The 19,948-nt window shown below is 43.6% G+C and overlaps 1 protein-coding gene across 1 annotated transcript; it reads right to left on the minus strand.

Moving 5' to 3' along the window:
- Positions 1-650: 650 nt before the first annotated feature.
- Positions 651-6,803, minus strand: LOC116308204 (uncharacterized). The gene is made up of 2 exons (XM_089033448.1): positions 6,782-6,803; positions 651-1,651 (listed from the first exon to the last, which is right to left on the minus strand). Exons 1-2 carry the CDS (start codon positions 6,801-6,803, stop codon positions 651-653), a joined length of 1,023 nt encoding a protein of 340 aa, XP_088889574.1.
- Between the last annotated feature and the right edge of the window lie 13,145 nt (positions 6,804-19,948).

The following is a 19,948-nucleotide window of genomic DNA, read 5'->3' on the forward strand; positions in this document are numbered from 1 at the left end:
GATATTTTCACATGATGTTTTCTTTTTCTACATTTTTATATTGTAATTGTAAGTTCTAAGGGCTGCTAAATTGATATTCTTTATTAGGCTGTTAACGATTCCTTAAGTATTGCAAGGTGCAATTGAAAATTCCCCATATTGATAATTGCACAATATAAGTGTAATAACTTATTGTGCCTGCACTGAGTTAATGATACTGCATAACTTCTTAATAAATCAACAAATAATGATCAAATTTCTTGACATCTCTAAAATGTATCAGGGATAATTTTAATATCAATAATTTTCCACATTTTCAGTTGTCATATTTTGTTAAGATTATTCTAAAATATTAATTATAGCATTTAATAATTTATCATTAGTAACAAAATGTACTTGCAAGTTTATTTTAGGTTAATATGTAGTTCCAGAAATTGAGGTTGCAAATTGTAGAGGGGGGGGAGGGGGTCAGATAAAGTACGACATTACAGAGTTTGTGAGGGAAGAAAATTGGAATTTCCATGGGTGGGAAAATTTCTCCATGGGGGGGGGGGGGGGGGGGAGGGGGATGGGTGTATGGATAATTTCTGGAACGACCCAATATGCTAATATGCTCTATAATAATTATGTATTACAATCTTGAGAGATTCAGTCAAAAGTAATAGTTTCCATTAGAATTCTTTTCTTCGGTTTTTTGGTTTTCGTTGGCGAAAAGGTGAATCCTTATTCAGCAACAGTGACCATCCCTGAAAGGGTTCAATGGATACTCTTTTGTTCCCTATCCCACCATGAACAGTATAACCCACCATACCAGAAACTAGTGCAGCCTTATCAGACATGCCATCAGGGGAAGTGATAGTCAAAGGTATTGTGACAATGCCGCTGTTAAACTGGCCTACTTCTAAACCTACTTTCCCCTCAAGAAGCTCAACTATCCAGCCGGAATACCCAGAGGGATCATCATTCATTGAAAAAGCCCTGCCTGAACCATTTTGAGAATTATAAGTCAAGATGTGACCCCACCACGCTTTGTCAGGTCTTCCGAGGTATGTCTGCAGCAGGTTGGTGAATACCTTCTGGACAAGTGCCCACCATTTTTCTTTGAGACCTAGCTCTTTTTCTATTGGCTGCAACAAGGATCTCAAGTCCTTTAACTTTGACAAAAGCTGTCTCCAGTCCCTTTCTGTTCCTGTCATTTCAATAGCCGGAATCCCACAGCCTATACACATATTGTACTCAAAATACTCTTGTACTGAAGACATCATTGTAATCTGAGAGACGATTTTCTTGACAGGTGTTGAAGTTGTAAAATTAGCTGTCACGCAATCCACGTATTCGGGTATCTTGACGTTGCGTGACACTAAAGTTGACATGGAATCGAAGAAATAGGGATAGTCAACGTCATAGATATTCTCTACACTGACATCAACCACAGTCAGTTCTTTCTTGCCTTCGTGCTCGACAAACCTCTTACGAACAGCCTCATTTTTCGAGTTCTCGTCTATTGACAAAGCAACCCTTCGTATGACACAAAACCACCAATCGTCTGGCGAGGTTCTCAGATTGAAATGCCAGTTGTAAGCCATTAACACCGAGTCAAACAAGCCACAATCTGCATTTGAATAGATTTTTTCCTCAAATCCAATAGTAGGAGTTCGGTTTTCTACAGTGTCTGTGCGATAGGTAAGTAGTATAGGGAATGGGGGTTCCAGCGCAATCTCAACACGGGTAAGACCCGCGTCAAAAATCCACATACGGATAATCCCCACTCCAAGTGTGGTTGGGGGTAACAGCGCAAATATGTTAATCTATATATGGAGTGTGAAGAATGTAAGAGAACTTTTAAGAAAGAAGCGGATTTGAAAAAGCATTTGAAAATGAAGACGAAGTGTATGAGTAGTTATGAGTGTGGATGTGGTAAGAAGTTTGAGACTAAGGTTAAATTGTTTTGACATTGTCAGGACTGTGAGTACGACTACGACGATCTGAAAAGGGTCTGGTATTAGGTATAAGATATTTCCTATTATATAGATGGAATCCCAAAGCAACTTCAGCACGGTGTCAATACCTGGTAACGGTGAGATCGACGTTAGACAGTTTTGGCGTCAGTCACAAAGGAAGGTTAAAAGGACTCTCCGAAAAGGTATAGAAGAATTAGGAGCCCTAAAAGCGAGCATAATGGTAGAAGTAAGTTTGTCAAAAGACGAGGTAATGACGACAGCAATGTTGCGATCAAAGTCGTTAGTGATACTAGAATCCACGAATCTGGATAGGTCACTCAGTGAAGCCTTAGAAGCAATAATGGAATCGCTGTCTAACTACACGAAAGAAGGATCGGGCTGGACCGTAGAGGAGGTTGAAGGAATAGAGATAAGCATGGCTAGGTATGTACCAATACGAGGGGGAAGTTACGTACCGCTACCAACGTGGGTAGAAAGGAAAAAAGCCATAGTCAACGTGAAGAATGAAGACAATCGATGCTTTATGTGGGCAATCAGGTCTGCACTGTATCCAGCAGAGAAGGATCCCTGTAGGACGAGTAAGTATCCCACAGACGATTTAGAGTGGGATGGTGTGGAATTTCCCATGCAGTTGATAGACATCCCCATATTCGAGGAAGTAAACGATCTAGCAATTAACGTTTACGGAGTCAGAGAGCAGACGATAGTACCGTTAGTTCTGTCAAAAAGTAAAGGAGAGCGCGTACATTTATTCTACCACGGCGGACACTACTCATGGGTTAAACACATTAGCAGACTATTCTACAGACATACTAAGCACAAAGGTAAAAAGTACTTCTGCGACTGCTGCTTGCTGTCATTTACATCCTTAAATGCCCTAAAGAAACACGATGAGATCTGCCGCGGAGTCGAAGAAGTGGCGCAACGGATCCAGATACCCACCAACAAAGAGCTTTCATACGCAGACCATCAAAAGCAGATGCAGGTGCCTTACGTGATATATGCAGACTTTGAAGCGTTGATAACTAAGGAAGAGCAGAAAAGTGGTGCCACGAATAAGGTGGGATTACACGAGATCTGCTCCTTTGGTTACATAGTAGTCAGATCAGATGGTAAAGCAAACCCTCCTGTGATTTACCGAGGTAAGAACGCAGCTAATGAGTTTCTAGAAGCATTGCGAGAAGAGGAGGAAGAGATTAGAGAACAATTAAGACGTCCAAAGAAGATGGAATTTACCAAAGAGAACCAGGATGCTTTTACCAAGGCAAAGAAATGCCACATTTGTCAACATACGCTTCTCCAGTTTGGAAGACGAGCCAAGAAAGCGTGGGATGAAGATGGAAAGTATTTAGGAGAAGCTCATTTTAAATGCGGGAAGTATGCTAAGAAGGGCGAGAAGCCGGGAAAGCCCTCCACGCATTGCATTCACTGTCATAAAGCATTCGTTGAGGATTTCTATGTGGATAAGGTTAGGGATCACTGCCACATCACGGGTAAATACAAAGGAGCGGCTCATTGGAAATGTAATGTCAAAGTAAATCCAGACATGGAGATTCCGGTGTTCTTTCACAACCTCCGCGGTTACGACTCCCATTTGCTACTACAAGGAACAGACGGCTCCGACGTCAAATGCATACCCAACAACAAAGAGCGCTACATGTCCGTAACTGTGGGTAAGCTAAAGTTCTTAGATTCGCAGCAGTTTATGGCGGACTCCTTAGCAAACCTCGTAAAGTATAACACCAACTTTCCCATTTCCAGTCAATACGGCGCGGAAAGGAAAGGAGTCTACCCATACGAATACATGGACTCCTGGGATCGATTCAAAGAACCCCTACCACCCAAAGATCGCTTCTACAGCACCCTAAACGAGTCTGGTATAAAGGATGAGGAGTACCAGCATGCGTTAGACGTGTGGGAAAAGTACTCCTGTGAGAACATGGGTGACTACCACGACATCTACCTAAGGTCTGACGTAGTGCTGCTCGCAGATGTTTTCCAAAGCTTCAGAAAGATGGCTATGGAATATTACGGATTGGATCCCGCTAATTTCTACACGGCTCCTGGGCTCAGCTGGAGTGCTTTGTTAAAGAAGACAAATGCGCAGTTGGATCTCCTAACGGAGTACGACATGTATCGGTTTATGGAAGACGGTATTCGTGGCGGCGTATGCGGGCCCAGCCGACGTTACGCCCGCGCAAACAACCCCTTAGTAGAGCACGACCCAGAGAAACCAACCACATACATTTACTACCTGGATGCGAATAACCTTTATGGTTGGGCAATGTCACAGTACCTACCTGTGAGAGACTTCGAATGGGATCCAGTGAAGCCGATAGACTTCTACATGCAGGTAGGAAAGGAGGAAGACAAGGGTTACGTTTTAGAAGTGGATCTGGAGTACCCAGAGCGCCTGCACGACGAACACAATGAGTTCCCCTTAGCACCAGAAGCGATAGAGATACCATTTAAGCAGCTAAGTCCGCTGCAAAAGCAAATGTGCCCTGGTTACAAACCGTACAGGAAACTAACTATGAACCTGATGGATAAGAAGAAGTATGTGGTACATTACCGCAACCTGCAGTTCTACGTGCGACACGGAATGCGCGTAGAGAAGATCCACAGAGTCCTAAAATTCACGCAGGAACCCTGGATGCGCCCCTACATTGACTTTAACACGCAAAAGCGTACCGCAGCGAAAAATGACTTCGAGAAAAACCTCTTCAAACTGATGAACAACAGCGTGTTCGGAAAGACAATGGAGAACATCCGCAAGCGCGTAAGCGTAAAAATAGTCAGCACCAAAGAGGAAGCAGAAGCATACGTGTCACAGCCAGGCTTCGTTAGATACGTAGAAATGCTGAACTTCTACGTGATTCACATGAAAAGGGCAAACCTCTTACTAAACAAGCCCGTTTACACAGGCTTTACGGTGCTGGATCTATCGAAGCTGCTTATGTATGAGTTCTACTACGATAAGCTTAAGCCAAAGTACGGAGACCGCTGTCGCCTCCTGTACACAGACACCGACTCCCTAATTCTAGAAGTGCAAACGGAAGACGTTTACAAAGACTGCCTCCCCGACATAGACGAGTACGACACCAGCGGTTACCCGAAGGAGCACTTCCTTTACTCTGCGAAGAATAAGAAGGTAATTGGGAAGATGAAAGACGAAATGTTAGGAAAACCCATCGTGGAATACGTGGGTCTGAAACCAAAGATGTACAGCGTGCTAAAGTTAGACGGCGTAGAAAAGAAAGCTAAAGGCGTAAAAAAGTATGTGGTTAAGAAGGACATTACGCACGAGTCCTACTTAAAGGTCCTGCGCACGCGCAAGGAACAGCGGCATAAGATGAACAGCCTGCGCAGCTATGGTCATCAGATACATAACGTCACGCAGGAGAAGGTGTCACTGTCTGCATTTGACGGTAAGCGATGGATGTGTGATGACGGAGTGCATACGATAGCATTCGGACATCACACGATAAGCGGCTAATTATGTGAAGGATAGGACGAGATCGATCTTACGTCCGTTAAAATCCACCGTCTTTCCGTCCACTTTAATGGTGATGTTTATGCTTTCTACCAAATTAGATAAGTTATAGCTCAAAGAAGTGGGCGCGTATTCTACCAGGTCAAATGGATTGCCTTGGGGCAGAAACTTGGACATAAGAGAAGACTTTTCTCCATTGTTGTAACTATGGACCAAGTCGCAATAGACTTCGTAAGAGGATGCGACTTTCCATTTCACGTCATATGTACTCTCGCTATTTATCGTGGTACTAGTAAGACCTAGGAGTTCTACCAATGGACTGCCCTTTAGATTGGCACTTCCATTATTTTTTTTGAATGTCATTTCATGGGGTAATCCTGTGGTAAGAGTGTATCCATGCTTCGCTAGCTCCTTAGCCAGTGTTATGGGAGTGTAATGGGAATCTGGTATTTTTGGCTTGGTGTCGGAAGTTCCGATGACGAAGCCATTAATTAAATTATACCAAGAATTGTACAAAGAACAACTAACCAGCCGAACGCTTTCCGCGCGGATGGGAGGATTCAAGTAGGTGGTAAAGTCATTCTTGTCGCTTTCCAAAAAGACGATCATTATATTAGGGGCATTTTACAATACCCACGCCAAAGCTACGCCTCCGACCAGCCCTGCAACTCCTACGAAGACCAACTCACTATCTTTTTGTTTCTTAGAAGGCTGGTAGTAATTATTAAAGTCAGGCTTCTTTAACGCCACTGTAGGATGCGCTTTCGCATAGAGCTTAAAGGCGTAGTCTGTGTTTTCGAAGTTCTTATCCGCCTGCATCTTGTCTTGGTAATTCTTATCCAACCAATCCCTGTAGGCTTGTCTCTTCTTATTCCAAGCCTCCACATCCCTTTGATATTTCTCCAGCGCTAAGTCGTGCCTTTTCCTTTCGGCGTTAGATTCTGCGTTTTTATCACCGCTAACTAATCTATCCAGATATCTACCACCATAATTAGCTCCGGTGAATGCTAAAGCTGCAATAACTCCACCTGCGACTAAGCTAACCATTATACATTAGGTATGTACTTTTCCTTCTGTAGGTAATCCTTTAGCACGATAGCCCCACCAACGGCAGCGGTCATCTTAGCAAAACCAGCGAAGCTCTTGCTTGGGTCTTCAGTAAAGTCTTCTTTGAGCACTTTCTTACCTACCCAACCAATACCCGCAACAATGGAAGTAATAATAGCTGCTTCTTCAACAGTTTTCAACAACGCGGTTGACATTATATTACAGAGTGAGAAGGTTATTCCATTTCAGGGATGTTGCTCCTTCGGACGACGGGTTCCACGTGATATGTTGGGGTCTTTACTTCTGGCTTCGTATTCCGCCATTGTAAGTAGAGGCTGCCTGCTGCTATGGTAATTCCTAACGCGCCGATGAAATAGCCGGGATTCCAAGAGGATTCCTCCACCTTTTCTTCTTTTTTGGCTTTATTCTTCCTGTTCATCTCTGCGAGCTTCTTTCCGGCAGCGACTCTGCCTGCAGATTTAGCCTTGGTAATCTTCTGCTCGGGCTGCTCCTCTGTCTTTGACGCTTCACTCATTTTATATCTAAGGACTTGAAGGACTTGATAAGTACTTGACTAAGTACTTAAGGATGACTTGACTAAGTACTTAAGGATGACTTGACTAAGTACTTAAGCTGACCTGGGTGATTCCCGCGAATGACCTGACAAGTCACTTGCAGGTACTTCAGCAAGTGCTGCCTGGAAGACCTTTTCGACTTCTCTGTCCTTCTTGAAGTCCTTCCAAGACACCAGTACCTCCTTCAAGTCGACGTGCTGAGCTACGTGAAGTGCCGCAGAGGCGACTGCCATTAACTTACCGCACTTCAAAGACAACCACCCGCAGGTTATCTTAAGTTCTTGGGCAATGACATAGTCCTCGCTCATGTCCTTCCGCAGTTGCTCCACGTCGTCTATGGGCAGCGCAAGTCCAAGCAATTTAGTGGCAAGTCGGATAGCGGAGTCTGCTACGGCGTCCGTGGTCTTACTTGCAAGGGCAGCCTCGTATCTCTTATGGAACTTCTTAACTTCCTCTTCTGACAACTTATTAACTTGCTCATGGGTAAGTTCCTTACCTATCATTTCTTTACACTTCCCAGAAGACACAAGGATGTTAAGTTGTTCACTTAGCTGCGTGGGGGCTTCATCCATGAGCTGCTCAATCTCCATATATGTTAACGTCATACGGAAACCTCAAAGAGAAGATCATTTTGGAATGTTGGTGCGTTTTTAAATACCGCATGTATTCGTGCAGCCGTTCCTTGCTTATCTCACCGCCGTAGTCGCTTAAGATGGTTTCCAGGTCAGACTTGCTTGGAGTATAAAATACTACTAGAGAGCCTATGTTTTCCCTGAAGGGCTTAGAGACACTGGTAAGTTGCTGGGAAAGCAACCAAACGCTGATATTGTCATGCCTACCGCTGAAGGCAAGCTTCACTAATTCGGAGGTGCGCCTTTTTACGTCGTCCCCGCAGGCAATGTCATCCAATATGAGTAGCGTCTGCGTACTTGCTCGTTGAGCCTCGCGAGACGAGAATTGCTTATGCCAGAACTTCAAATGGTTGGATAACTCGTTAGGGTCTAAGATATCCACAAAGAAGTCGTCATCATTCACTCCTATGCCTTCCCAGGTGCGGTTATTCACGTAGGTGGGACAAAGCAGCACTATGTAGTCAAAGCGGTATCTAAAGGATCCTAATAGCTGCTCCACGATGAACTGGGTCTTTCCGCAGCCGGTGGGTCCTACTATCAGAGCGTTACAAGGCATGTGATCTGGGTTCATATATAGATGGAACCAGTGGAAGCAGTAAGAAGGATTACCACCGACGCAAAGGATAAAAAAGACACCATAGAAACGCAAAGGGAAGAGATAGACCGGTTAAAAGAGCGCGTACAGGAATTATACGATGAAATGTGTGGTTTGAAGCGTGCAGAACGGTTTGGCGCGCTTTTGACAATGGCGGGCTGGGCTAAGGAGTCCATTAAGGACTTCATGAAATATCCTATTTAAGTATATGGAGTGTGGACAAGTATTCGAAACCCAAAGTGAGTTAGACTATCACTTAGATTGGTTGTAAGACCTTCAATATATGGACTGCATTACGTGCGAACTACCTGCTGACTGCATTACGCGCGAACCATCCGATGGCTGCATAGTCACTACCCCTCCAACGCCTCGTAAGAAATACAGTTGCCGCCACTGTAATAAGGTATTCTCTGAAGGAGACTTCGTTGGACATTGGTGTCCTGCGGATACTAAAGCACAAAGGACCTTAGAAGATGCTCGATGAAAAGGTCGGAAGGTCTTACTGATTTCCACCAAAGGAATTAGCATAGACCTTATTTTGTTAAATGCTGCAAAGAGGCCTTGGGTGGTGGTCTATTTTTTATTGTTATTTTGTTAAATGCTGCAAAGAGAGTCTTATCGATTTCCACAAAAGGAATTAGCATAGACCTTATTTTTTATTGTTATTTTGTTAAATACTGCAAAGATGACATTGAAGGATAGTCTATGTCTTTCATCGTTCCTACTTCTCTTGCTGACATTTAACAATAAAGAATAAGACCTACATCATTATCTCTTGCTGACATTTAACAAAATAACAATAAAAAATAGATCCTTACTCGAGACCTCTTTGCAGCATTTAACAAAATAACAATAAAGAATAAGACCTACATCATTATCTTTTGCTGACATTTAACAAAATAACAATAAGGTATATATAATGAAGTGCGTGCAATGTGATAGAGCTTTTAGTAGCAAGCAGCGACTGCAATACCATCTTTCCAAGAAAGTCTGTCAGAAGACAATCAGCACTGTTTGCGGCGACTGCGGTAAGGAATTGTCCACCATACAGACCCTACGATATCACCGCGAGCATAGAGTCTGCCTTAAAGACCATTGCCACCGATGCGATGAACCTCTCTTTGAAGAGAACTGGCATAAATACCGCTGCCGGCGTTACCACCTCGAAGAAGTTGTCTGTGAAACCCACGGCGATTTAGCAGGGCGATGTTGCCCCCTTGAAACCGGCCGGGCGCTTACGCGACGTAAGAAGGAAATAGACCAAGATTTCGTATGCTTTGACGACTATGAAGGAGTAAAATGGGAGAATAGGGAACACTGGGACGGCATCTGCGATAAATGTGGTTGTCAACGCAGCGGTCAGCATATTTGGTGTTGCCTGTATGACGGTCCCAAGCCTTTAGACCATTACCTGGCGATACGAAAGGCTTGGAAAAATGAGAAAGATATATGATTCCTCAAATCACAGCATTCATAGGGGGAGCCTTGATTACGATATCGATTGATTTCATGTCAGAAAAAAAGAGGTCCGCCGAAGCAGACCAATATCTAATCAATCACATAATGGATTAGCTTCCGGGCGACGTTCGATGTCAAACTTCCATCGGCCGTTAACCTTACCATAGGTACGCAGGTGTGTATATTCTTCACCTTGCAGTACGTACCGTACGCAGTCGGGAGCCCATAAACTGTACTCTTGGCTGCCGTCTAAGAGGACCAACCTTAAACGGTTAATGTCCTCGAAGACGACGTAATTTTTTATTTCGTATGAAATGCCATGTAGCAAGTCGCGCCAGTGAGTTTGTTCAAGAATCATTATATCTATGAAATATCTTTTGGTGCGTTCGTAAGTTCTCATGCGATTTGAAAGCCTTAACACACCAAGGGCAAGGTATGCGAATGCCGTCGACGTAACGGTCGATTTCCCTGCAGATCAGATCGTAATCGTTGCTTACCATCGTTAAGTATCCATTCATTTCATATTGCGTCAATACCGCTTTTTGTTTGTCGGACAATACGCCGTTACCCTTTGGCGTCTTCAGTTCCAGACAGAACCCATTGTATTTCTTATGGGAGTTAAGAATTAGGATGTCGGGTTGACCTGCCTGGTAGCCCTTTTGCCAGCACTTTATCCTTTTACTGGTGGTATCTTGCAATTCCCCGAGTCCAGGCGCTAATATCAGCGTAGGGTAAAACCTGCGTATCTTATCGATGACCTTCTTATGTAAGTCGAACTCATCCTCGATCTTGAAGGTCAACTTATTTGGACCATCCAACGAGTATTTCCCCTTCTTCCTTAACGTAGGTAGAACGTCTTCAAAGACCCAATCTTGGAACGACTCTGCCGTTGGCAGTTTGGAGCTGAATATCAATTGATACAAACCAGCCTCCGTCACATACAGGGATTGGGGGTGCGAACCAGAAGGGAGGCGATTCACCTCCAACTCGTTAAGTCTCTTCTTATGCTTGTCCCGCACGTGGACTTTAATAGCATCTTTGGTGTCTGCATAACCTAATGCCTTTGCTACCTCCTTTGCTTTAAAGTACAGCTTATCGCCTTGCACTATGCATTGCAGTTTAGTTTCGTTGTTTTCGAATACGCGGAGCATCGTATATATACCATATTTTTTTACGAAAAACGAATTAAGGTAATTTGTTTGATTTGCAGCCAGTACGTCTTTTTCATTTCAACTGCTCCTTTGGTAAAATACAGCTTAACGTAATGGTTTCCCGGAAAGTCTATGGTTGCCCATTGTTCTTGTTCAAAGGGAAAAAAGTGCTGCATATGCCGCTTTATGTCACGCAGCCACACCTTAACATGACAAAAGTCAAAATCCGTTGTGGGTTGACTTACCGCTGTGGTTTGACTTTGACTAAGGATGTTCGTTACTGGTGTCGTTAGCACGGAAATGTGTGGTATGGACACCGTAACAATCGTTGTTTTTATCTTGTTTACGTGGGGATTGGAAACTTCCATTATACTTTAGTACGCAACGCTCTTTAGCTGATTCATTTCTACGCTTAGCTGCGCGTCAGACACCACGAAGATGTATGCGTTTATCTTGTCTGAGTCGCCCGCGGAGGCATTCTTGGTGCGCTTGATCTCCAATGTTATGCCGTCCTGTGTATTTACTAGACGTAAGCCCTGTCCATGCAGGTCTTCGTCGTTAATGGTGCGCATGTCGATCCACAGCGCGTACTTATCCTTAAAGAATTCTGTGGGGCTAATTTGGTCACCAAACTTGCGCTTTGCCTCTCTGTAAACGTCTGCAGGCTTTATTCCCTGGGAGTAGACCTTGTTTGGAACGCCGTTGATATTCACACCAACGTTAGTAATGTTGGGGTTGTGGAAGGCTTCGGAGTCGCGCTTACCAGCCTCGTAGGGTTTGGCAAACACCAACATCAACCCCGTAAGACTTCTTCGGGGGAGGTTAATGCTTTGGTTGATAACCTCGTCCGTCTTATCCAGGAAGCTAAATGTCTTGTACATTACTACGTGGTCGTAAAGGAATGCCTTTCCGGCACTGTATTCCATGCCAGCGCTACGGGCCAGCTCTTCGCTGTATACCGTTTCGTACTGCAGCTCTAAGTTGGTAATAGAGTATGGAGTCGTTTTGGTAAGTGCATCGCTTAGCCCACCAATGATGTTATTAGCATCTGCTAAAGTTACTTCAAACTGTAACTCGGATAACTGTCTTGGGTAATACACACCGTGATTCGTAATCACTTCAAAGTCCAAAGGGATAACGTACTTCTTACCATAGGCGGTCTTTACCCTTGTTGCGTCTGCCACTGCGGTTGCTCCGCTGGAGTCCGTAGGCACCGGGCTGGTTTCACTGCGAAGCTTACGTAGAATAACACTACCAATTCCTTGTTCTATCCTTTGCGCGCGGTCAAAGGCCGTCAACCATAAGTCTTTGTACGTGGTATACAGATCGTACCTATTTAAGTCCAGCAAGGATTCCCCGGCGAACTTCACCCGCATCTTAGAAACGATGTTGCGACCCACGTTGTTAACGATAATCCTTCCATCTGTGGGGGCTGGTTGCACCGCTAGGTCAAACCTTAAAGCCAGGGTGCCAGGAACCAATACTAGGTTATCTGTTAGTCGAGGCACGCCTATGTACAGCGTTTCTCCAGGTCTAGCGCTGCTGGGGGTAAAGGTGACCCGGTGAAAGGTGCGTTCTGCTTTCAACCCGCCAACCTGCTTAGGTAATACGTTAGGATTTAACTTTGAGCTTATCATATATAATGGAAGTAGAAGGAACGGATTTCGATCCCACCACTGAAGAAGGTCAAGTCGACATTAACGACGAAGAATACGAAACCCTGCTTCCTGACGACAACGTAGACCCCCGGGGCCTTTTCGATAAATTACTTAGTAAGTATGGTGTCAGGGCCCGCGATGCTATGCGTTCTTTGAGAGATAGATTTAGGTCTAAGAACCCCCACAAACCCATTCCAGAATACTTACAAATGGAATCCCTTGGCGTGCGGTCGGACTTAATAGCGGACCTCATCGAGGACATAAGAGAGCAATACCCAAGCCTAAACCTGGCTCTCTTGGACTTCCAAATAGGAGAGAAAGGGCAGGTTCAAGTTAAAGAATCGGGTAGGGAAAAATGGCACAACCTGTATCAAAGAAAAAATTCCCACCTTCTTAACAACAAGCTTCCAAAAGGAATCACGAATGCGCTTGGAGCACCCAACTTGACTATGCAGCGAGGCTCGACTAGGGAGGAAATGCAACAGTCTTTTGATAATTTCCTTGTTAATGCAGCTAGATTACCTACCTTTGCAGGCGGCTATGGAACGCACGAAGAATTAAGAGCTCAAATAGGAACGCTAAGCGAAACTCTCCAAGCTAAGACAGAGGAAGTAGCTGCTTTAAACGCTCAAAAAGAGGAATTGGAAGCCAAGATAAGTGAATACCGTGCCTTACCAGTAGAAGCCATAAAGAAATCCATCAACGCATATAATTTAGCGGAAGCACACCGAGAATTGGCCGAGATTACTAGCCGAACGGAGGCAGCTAATAACGACTTGCAGCGAATCACCAGGGAGCGTGAGGACCTCTTGAGGGCAAGTAAGGATTTGGCGGCGCTTAGAACATCCTTTCAGCAACTAGAGCTGGAAAACGACGTCCTCGAAGAAAGATTTAAGGAAATGGAAGACGAATTCATGAGGGAAAACAAAGCTACTCTCGAAAGTCGTACCACCGAAGTTGCCGATTTTCGACAGCGGATATCTAAGTTGTTAGAGGAAAAGACCACTGCCGTGAAGGACTTTCAGAATGCCTTTAGCCGCTTGGCTGGTAAGGATGAGCAGCTAGTACAAATAGGAAATGAATTAGTGGAGAGTCACGCCAGGGAAAGGCGCATTATAGCACAAATGGCTGAAAAGGATCTGGAAATAAGACAACTTCAACAGGTCGTCGAAGACTTGGAGGGGCAAATAGAGAGGCAACAGGAAATAAGTGACGACCAAAGCCGCTCTGAAGAGGAAAGGGAAGCAGCTCGAAAGGAAGTGGAGGCCCTTCAGGTACGCCTTGCAGAATTACAGACGCAAAAGGAAAACCTGGAAAAGGAGCTGGGACTCACCACGAAGGAAAAAATGAAAAGAGCTCTGTTGAAGTATGGTATTCCACTGGCATTTGCGGTTGCTATTTCGAGTGTAGTAGGAGTTATCCTATCCGCGCTTAAGGCTACAGGTGCAGGCGTGAAGAAATTAGGCAAGGGACTGACGGAATTAGGAAAAAAGATGGCAGCCGGTCTTCCTGGGCTGCTGGGTTCGGTTGTTTCCTTGGCACTTAAAACTGGTGGAGAACTACTGAAGTTCGTGGGCAACAACATTTGGATCTTGGTCGTCGCTATTGGAGTGGTACTCCTGAAGAAGCTAGGTCGATGAAAGATAGCACACTGCTACCGTCATTAATGTATCACAGGTTTAACACTGTGAGAGTGCTGATGGTCGCGTGATTATAAGGTCGATTTCTTCGATCTTCTATGCTATTTGTGCAAACGCTCCCGGTATCATCTACGCGCATTTGCAGCTTTACCTTTCCATGGCAATCAGCAACCATTTGAAAAGTACAAACCGATAAATTCTCGCTGCTATTCGTTGGCGTCTCTACGGAGAAATGTGTGGGCTCCCTGGTGTTCGTCTTTGCACGCATAGGCTGCAGTACGCCATTATCATCCAGGAACCTAAAGCCCACGTTGGCATGGCCGGTTACACCAATGCAAATACTACAAAGGATTAACTTCTTTCCTGAGTAGTTCAAATTCACGGACATACCCGTGACATCAACCCAAGAATGTTGGTTGTATTTTTTCTCGTCTGTGTAACTCGTATAAACGCAATCTACTTCAGTTACGTGGGGGTTGTTCATCGCCATATATAATAGCTCAGACCAATGCTTGCAGCTGCTAAGCCTGCTTTTAGCAAGTTATGGTCATATTCCTCTTCTTTTTTTGGCGCCCGGTATGTTTTTTTCTTAGGTAACGCCTTCTTTGGTGCGGGCTTTTCTACGTGCTCCTTCTTAGACTTCTCCACGAAATGGGGAATGCCCCTGGTAGTATCCAAGTTCACGTCGTTCGCCCCAAACTTCATGTCCTCAGTTGCTGTCTTAAGCTTATTATTGTAACCCACAACGGAATTGGTGTTGAGGACCAAATTACTGGGCATTAGCAACACTCCCGGGGCTACGGCATAATCCAACCTCAACCTGGAGCTATCCACGTCTAATTGAAAACGATGCGAACTCTTATCGATATCACCCTCTATAATCGCAGTTTCGAATAAAGTTAAGGCTTCGGCTCGCGTATTTTTCGAGGTGCCTGCGTCTCCAATTATGCTCGACCTGGTATTTACTTGCGCCCCCAAAACGACGCGTACGTAAGCTTCTATGCTGCGATCCAGGCGGCCCCTACCGGCTTTCGTTAATCCTTTACCTTTCATTAATGCGAACGGATCCCAGGTACCTGGGTAGTTAGTTTGAATCCTGGTAATCAATGAATTATCACCCTTATCACCACCCATGTCGCTAAACTCTAACTCATTACTTGGGTATTCCTGATGTCCGTAGTCGGCTGGCTTCTCACTTTTGGCGCCCCAAACGTAAACTATACCCAACCCATGCGTTTTTCCCTCTCTGTAACGAAAATCTTTTTGCTGTGGTTTGAACTCATTAATTAACCTTTCCAGGGCGGCGGCGTCATATCGGTTATCCATCGGATTAAATACCCCATCACCCGGTAGGGGCACGTTAAGCTCATATAGTAACCTCCTTAACGTAAAGGCAACGTGAAACCGCATAATCGGAATATGAAACATATCCGCGCCGACACCACAACCTTTAGTGGCAGCCCAAACTGCAAAGTTTAACTGTTGTGGCCAATACCGCATGTTGGGTCCTGCTAACCATTCCCTAGCCTCTTTACCCGACGTATGCTTCAACATCGTCTCTTTAAAGATATTCCTTACTACTACGTTAAATGATTGTTTACCCACTGAAATCTTTAGGTGCGTTACCAGCTTTTCGAAGTTGTTTACACCACCTTCAGCATCGTAGAATGGGTAATCTTCCGTGGTTAACAATAAGTTTCTAGGAAAATTAGGTGCTTTATGAACCGGTGTTGGGGCTTTATGAACAGGCGTTGGGGCTTTATGAACCGGTGTTGGGGCTTTATGAACAGGCTCCAAGTCTGCGTTGCTGTACATCCTGGAACCGTTAAAGTACATCCCATCGGGTCTCCTTTCGAACTTACTAGCATCCGCGTGCGGAAACATCTTCCTAAAGGCCCTCCAGTTGGCATAATCCCTGTTGTCGTGACGTGGCTGCTCCTGTATATCATTCCCAAAAGCGTCGTACATTAGTATATAATGGATGTTATACCATCAGCACCACCACTTTATCCTGAAGTTCCCAATAAGCATACAGGTCCTAACGAATTAAACGCTGAGAACTTCCGCTTGAATAAAGCAAATTTAATCTTGGCTTACTTAGAGGGACAAACGAAGCACTATGAGGAGGTCAGGAAAAAGTATGCTAGAGCCCGAAGCATATTATATAAAATCGCGATAACTTCCGGCTCCATGTCCGTGGCGTTAACAGGCACTGGCGTTGCTACTTCGCTTACCGGACCTGGAATAGTCGTTGGCGTTCCTTTGGCCAGCGTTGGAGCCGTCTGCGGCATCGTTTCCGCTGTTACAACAGGCGTCATGAAGAAATTGTCTGGTAAGGTATCCAAGCATGACACACACATAGCCCTAGCAAAAGCAAAGGCTAACACCATCACCGACTTGGTCTCCAAGGCTCTGCGGGACCGTCGCATAGACGACACGGAGTTTTCTTTGATCCTCGCTGAGGAAAAGAAATACGATGAATTAAAGTCGGGTAATAAAAAAACCATCGTGAAAGATCTTTCCGAGGAATCTCGCAAACAAATCTATCAGAAGGCAAAAGAGGAGCTTCAAAGAAAACTCGCTCAGTAAACATCTGCTTTGAAAAGAACGTAGGTGGATTTCGATTGAACATTTCATCTTCTCGGAATCCATTCCAATAGGGGGTGGTTAGCGTCTATTTCGTAAAATATTTCGTAAATTGCGTCGGGGTAATAAGGAATATCCTTATCCAACCGACAGAATAACCACTCAGCCCTTTGCATATCTGGGACATAAGGAATACACCTGCCGGTAATCTCAGATAAAAGATAGGGAATAGCTTTGTAATATTTCCCTAGTTTTAATTTTTTCAATGTCTTCCGTAGACTTTGTGGGGTTGGCTCTTCTAAGTGGTCTATGATTTTCTTCTTTACTTCATTATCTAAGTATACCGGTCGATAACCTTGGATATGACTCATCCAGTCCCTAAAGTATTTTATTCTTTTGTATGGTGTCTTCTTACGACCTCCATTGGCGTAATATTGCTCTTTGGTAGCATTTGGTACGGCATTACGAATATTCTTACCACATTCGTAACACTGTGCTGACGTGTCGTCTTCTATTTGCATTTTCTTGTCACAACAAATATACTTATTTGGTTTAGTAGGTACAAACTTGGGTTTCAAGCACTTTACACAGAAATCATAAACAAACTCTTTACAATCTTCGCACTCCATATATAGACTAACATATTTGCGCTGTTGCCCCCAACCACACTTGGAGTGGGTTGTTTCCGTAGGTGGATTTTTGACGCGGGTCTTACCCGTGTTGAGATTGCGCTGGAACCCCCATTCCCTATACTACTTAGGTACGATTTTTTTTTCACTTTGTATCTCTTGGTCATTTCTTCAGACTTTTTTGCGTACTTCGAAAGAGTCGCCATTGCCGATTGACTTTCACCAAAGACGTCCTTAGGCTTTGTGATTGCAAGTTCCGGGAACAATTCAACATGTTTGATTCCCCCTTCTTTATCTTGCGCTGTTTTTGTCTTTTGATTTCCCATACTTCTTTGTTAAAACCGTGTGGAGACAAAATGAATGTCGATCTCCTATGTGCTTCCCTGCTAGCAGAGTCTCTCTTCTCTTTCTCTCCCTTCTTTCAGGCTGGGAGGAAATAGACTCTGCTGATGTAGAGCGTTTCCTTTGATACACCGCCGTCCACGATTGTGGACGAACAAAACCAGTTTTAAAACCGGTTTTTAACCGATTACATGTAGTGCGCATGAGCAAATGTAAGACACCGTGGCGCCAAACATTGTTTGACGAGAGCGGCGGTCAAAATCATGACAGCGTTGCTAAGTTACGCCACGCATGAGCGACAGAAATAACGTCCTACATCGGCAGTCTATTTTTGTTTCGGCCCTCAGGCCGAAATGCCACTAAGATCAGTTTGGGTAACCCATAATATTCTGTGAAGCTGTCAATCAGCTGTCATTATTTTCTATCGTATCCAATCACATTCGGCATTCTTATCACTTCATAAATAACGAATACGGATATGTTTACAATACTTAACAGTAATCTCTTCACCTATCGTCATCAACAAGTGTTTTTATGACGTCCTGTATACCTTTTGTTTTATTTATAGACATAATCCGTGATTCGGTAAGTTCATATGCTCTATATCTCAATTATTGTTTTATTTAAATAACAATTTGTTGTTTGACATTCTTGTCGAAGCGTATGTATTTAAAAAGACTCGTGTGTGTGCGTGTTTGCACTCCAACGAACAATGGGAGATATATGTTTCATTTGCGACCAACAATGTATAGTAAAGGATTTGGACATTGTCTTACTCAAGTACCTGCTATTTCTTCAAGTGAATAAAGAAAAAAATACAGATGCAGATAAAACTTGTGGTTTCACGAACGAGAGGTCCTTGAAACTTCTACTAGTAAATAACTAGTAAAACTCAGGAACTCGACCACGTATAGTTCGAGTGCTTGAATGACAAAAAACTTCGTCAACAATTCACCAATAATCACTCTATTTTTACTTCGAGGTTCTTTTTTATGGAGATTTTTTATATTTATACAATGAGCAATCTATATCATATTTTTAGGTGCCAACCATTTATGAGTTCATTTTTTCCCATGAAGAAAGCTAAAAATAGAACTCCTAAACATTACGCACTGTCTGGCTGTCGTGATTAGATTGCGCTAAAAGTAAAACAAAGCCACTTGACACAAAAAATGAAAACCGCACACCCCTGAAACTAGGCTTAGCGGGCCGAAACATGATTGCTCTAAGAGCAATATAGCCTTGTTCTCTCTCAACCAAAACAAAAGGAAATTAGGCTCTGCTAGCAGGGAACTATGTGCGACTGAGAAATCACTTTACTAGTAACAAAGCATATTATTCTCGCAATCTGATTGGCGCGGCTGACAGCAGTCGTCAATAAAATGACGTATTCGCGCAGGAGCCAACGCGTGCTTGAAACTTTTTTCCTTGTTTTTAGAAGTTTTTATATTTATTTATTCTTGGAAAAACGGCTACTATTTGCGTAGCTGCTAATCCCAACTTGATCAAAGCGAACTGTAGAGAGCAACTGTAGAGTCTAATATTAATATATTTCATCACCCTGACAGAGCACAGGTAGCCCAAGCTTGGTTTCTGTGGTGTCCTGTTATAAGGAAATGTATGGAGATTCATCAAAAATTTCAAGTGCTACTACGACGAAAATCGCTCAAACTTGGATTCAGCTGAAACTTCCTAAGAATACTCTTTAAAGGTCCAATAATCACTGTATGAAGTGTTTTCTCGATATTCAGGACGAAAGTATGATATTTTTACGATTATTTTTTGGAGTCTGTGACGTCATACACTCAACATCAAACATTGCTATATATATTTCTTTGTATATAAATCCTTAATTTATTTTATTCCTATGAAGCCCAAAGGGTGGCTAATGTGCTTATTTCACATTACTTGTGACTATAATTTATATTTTGGGGTGTTTGGGTATTTCTTTCTCCCTTTACTACTGATATTTTGATCATAAACTACAAAGAAATGTATGGAGCGATGTTCGATGTTGAGTGTATGACGTCACAGACTCCAAAAAATAATCGTAAAAATATCATACTTTCGTCCTGAATATCGAGAAAACACTTCATACAGTGATTATTGGACCTTTAAAGAGTATTCTTAGGAAGTTTCAGCTGAATCCAAGTTTGAGCGATTTTCGTCGTAGTAGCACTTTCAATAAAATCATTGAAACGT

Source organism: Actinia tenebrosa, unplaced genomic scaffold (assembly GCF_029948245.1).
Source record: "Actinia tenebrosa isolate PJP-AT-01 unplaced genomic scaffold, QUT_ActTen_1.0 PGA_scaffold1__47_contigs__length_23844297, whole genome shotgun sequence".
In the NCBI taxonomy this organism is placed as follows: Eukaryota; Metazoa; Cnidaria; class Anthozoa; order Actiniaria; family Actiniidae; genus Actinia; species Actinia tenebrosa.

Bases quoted from the DNA above. Each gene is read 5' to 3' on its own strand.
- LOC116308204 (XM_089033448.1), bottom strand. From the start codon at position 6,803: ATGGCGGAATACGAAGCCAGAA. The intron at 1,652-6,781 runs GTAAAGACCCCA...CCTATCGCACAG, and splicing joins GGCGGAATACGAAGCCAGAA to ACACTGTAGAAAACCGAACT.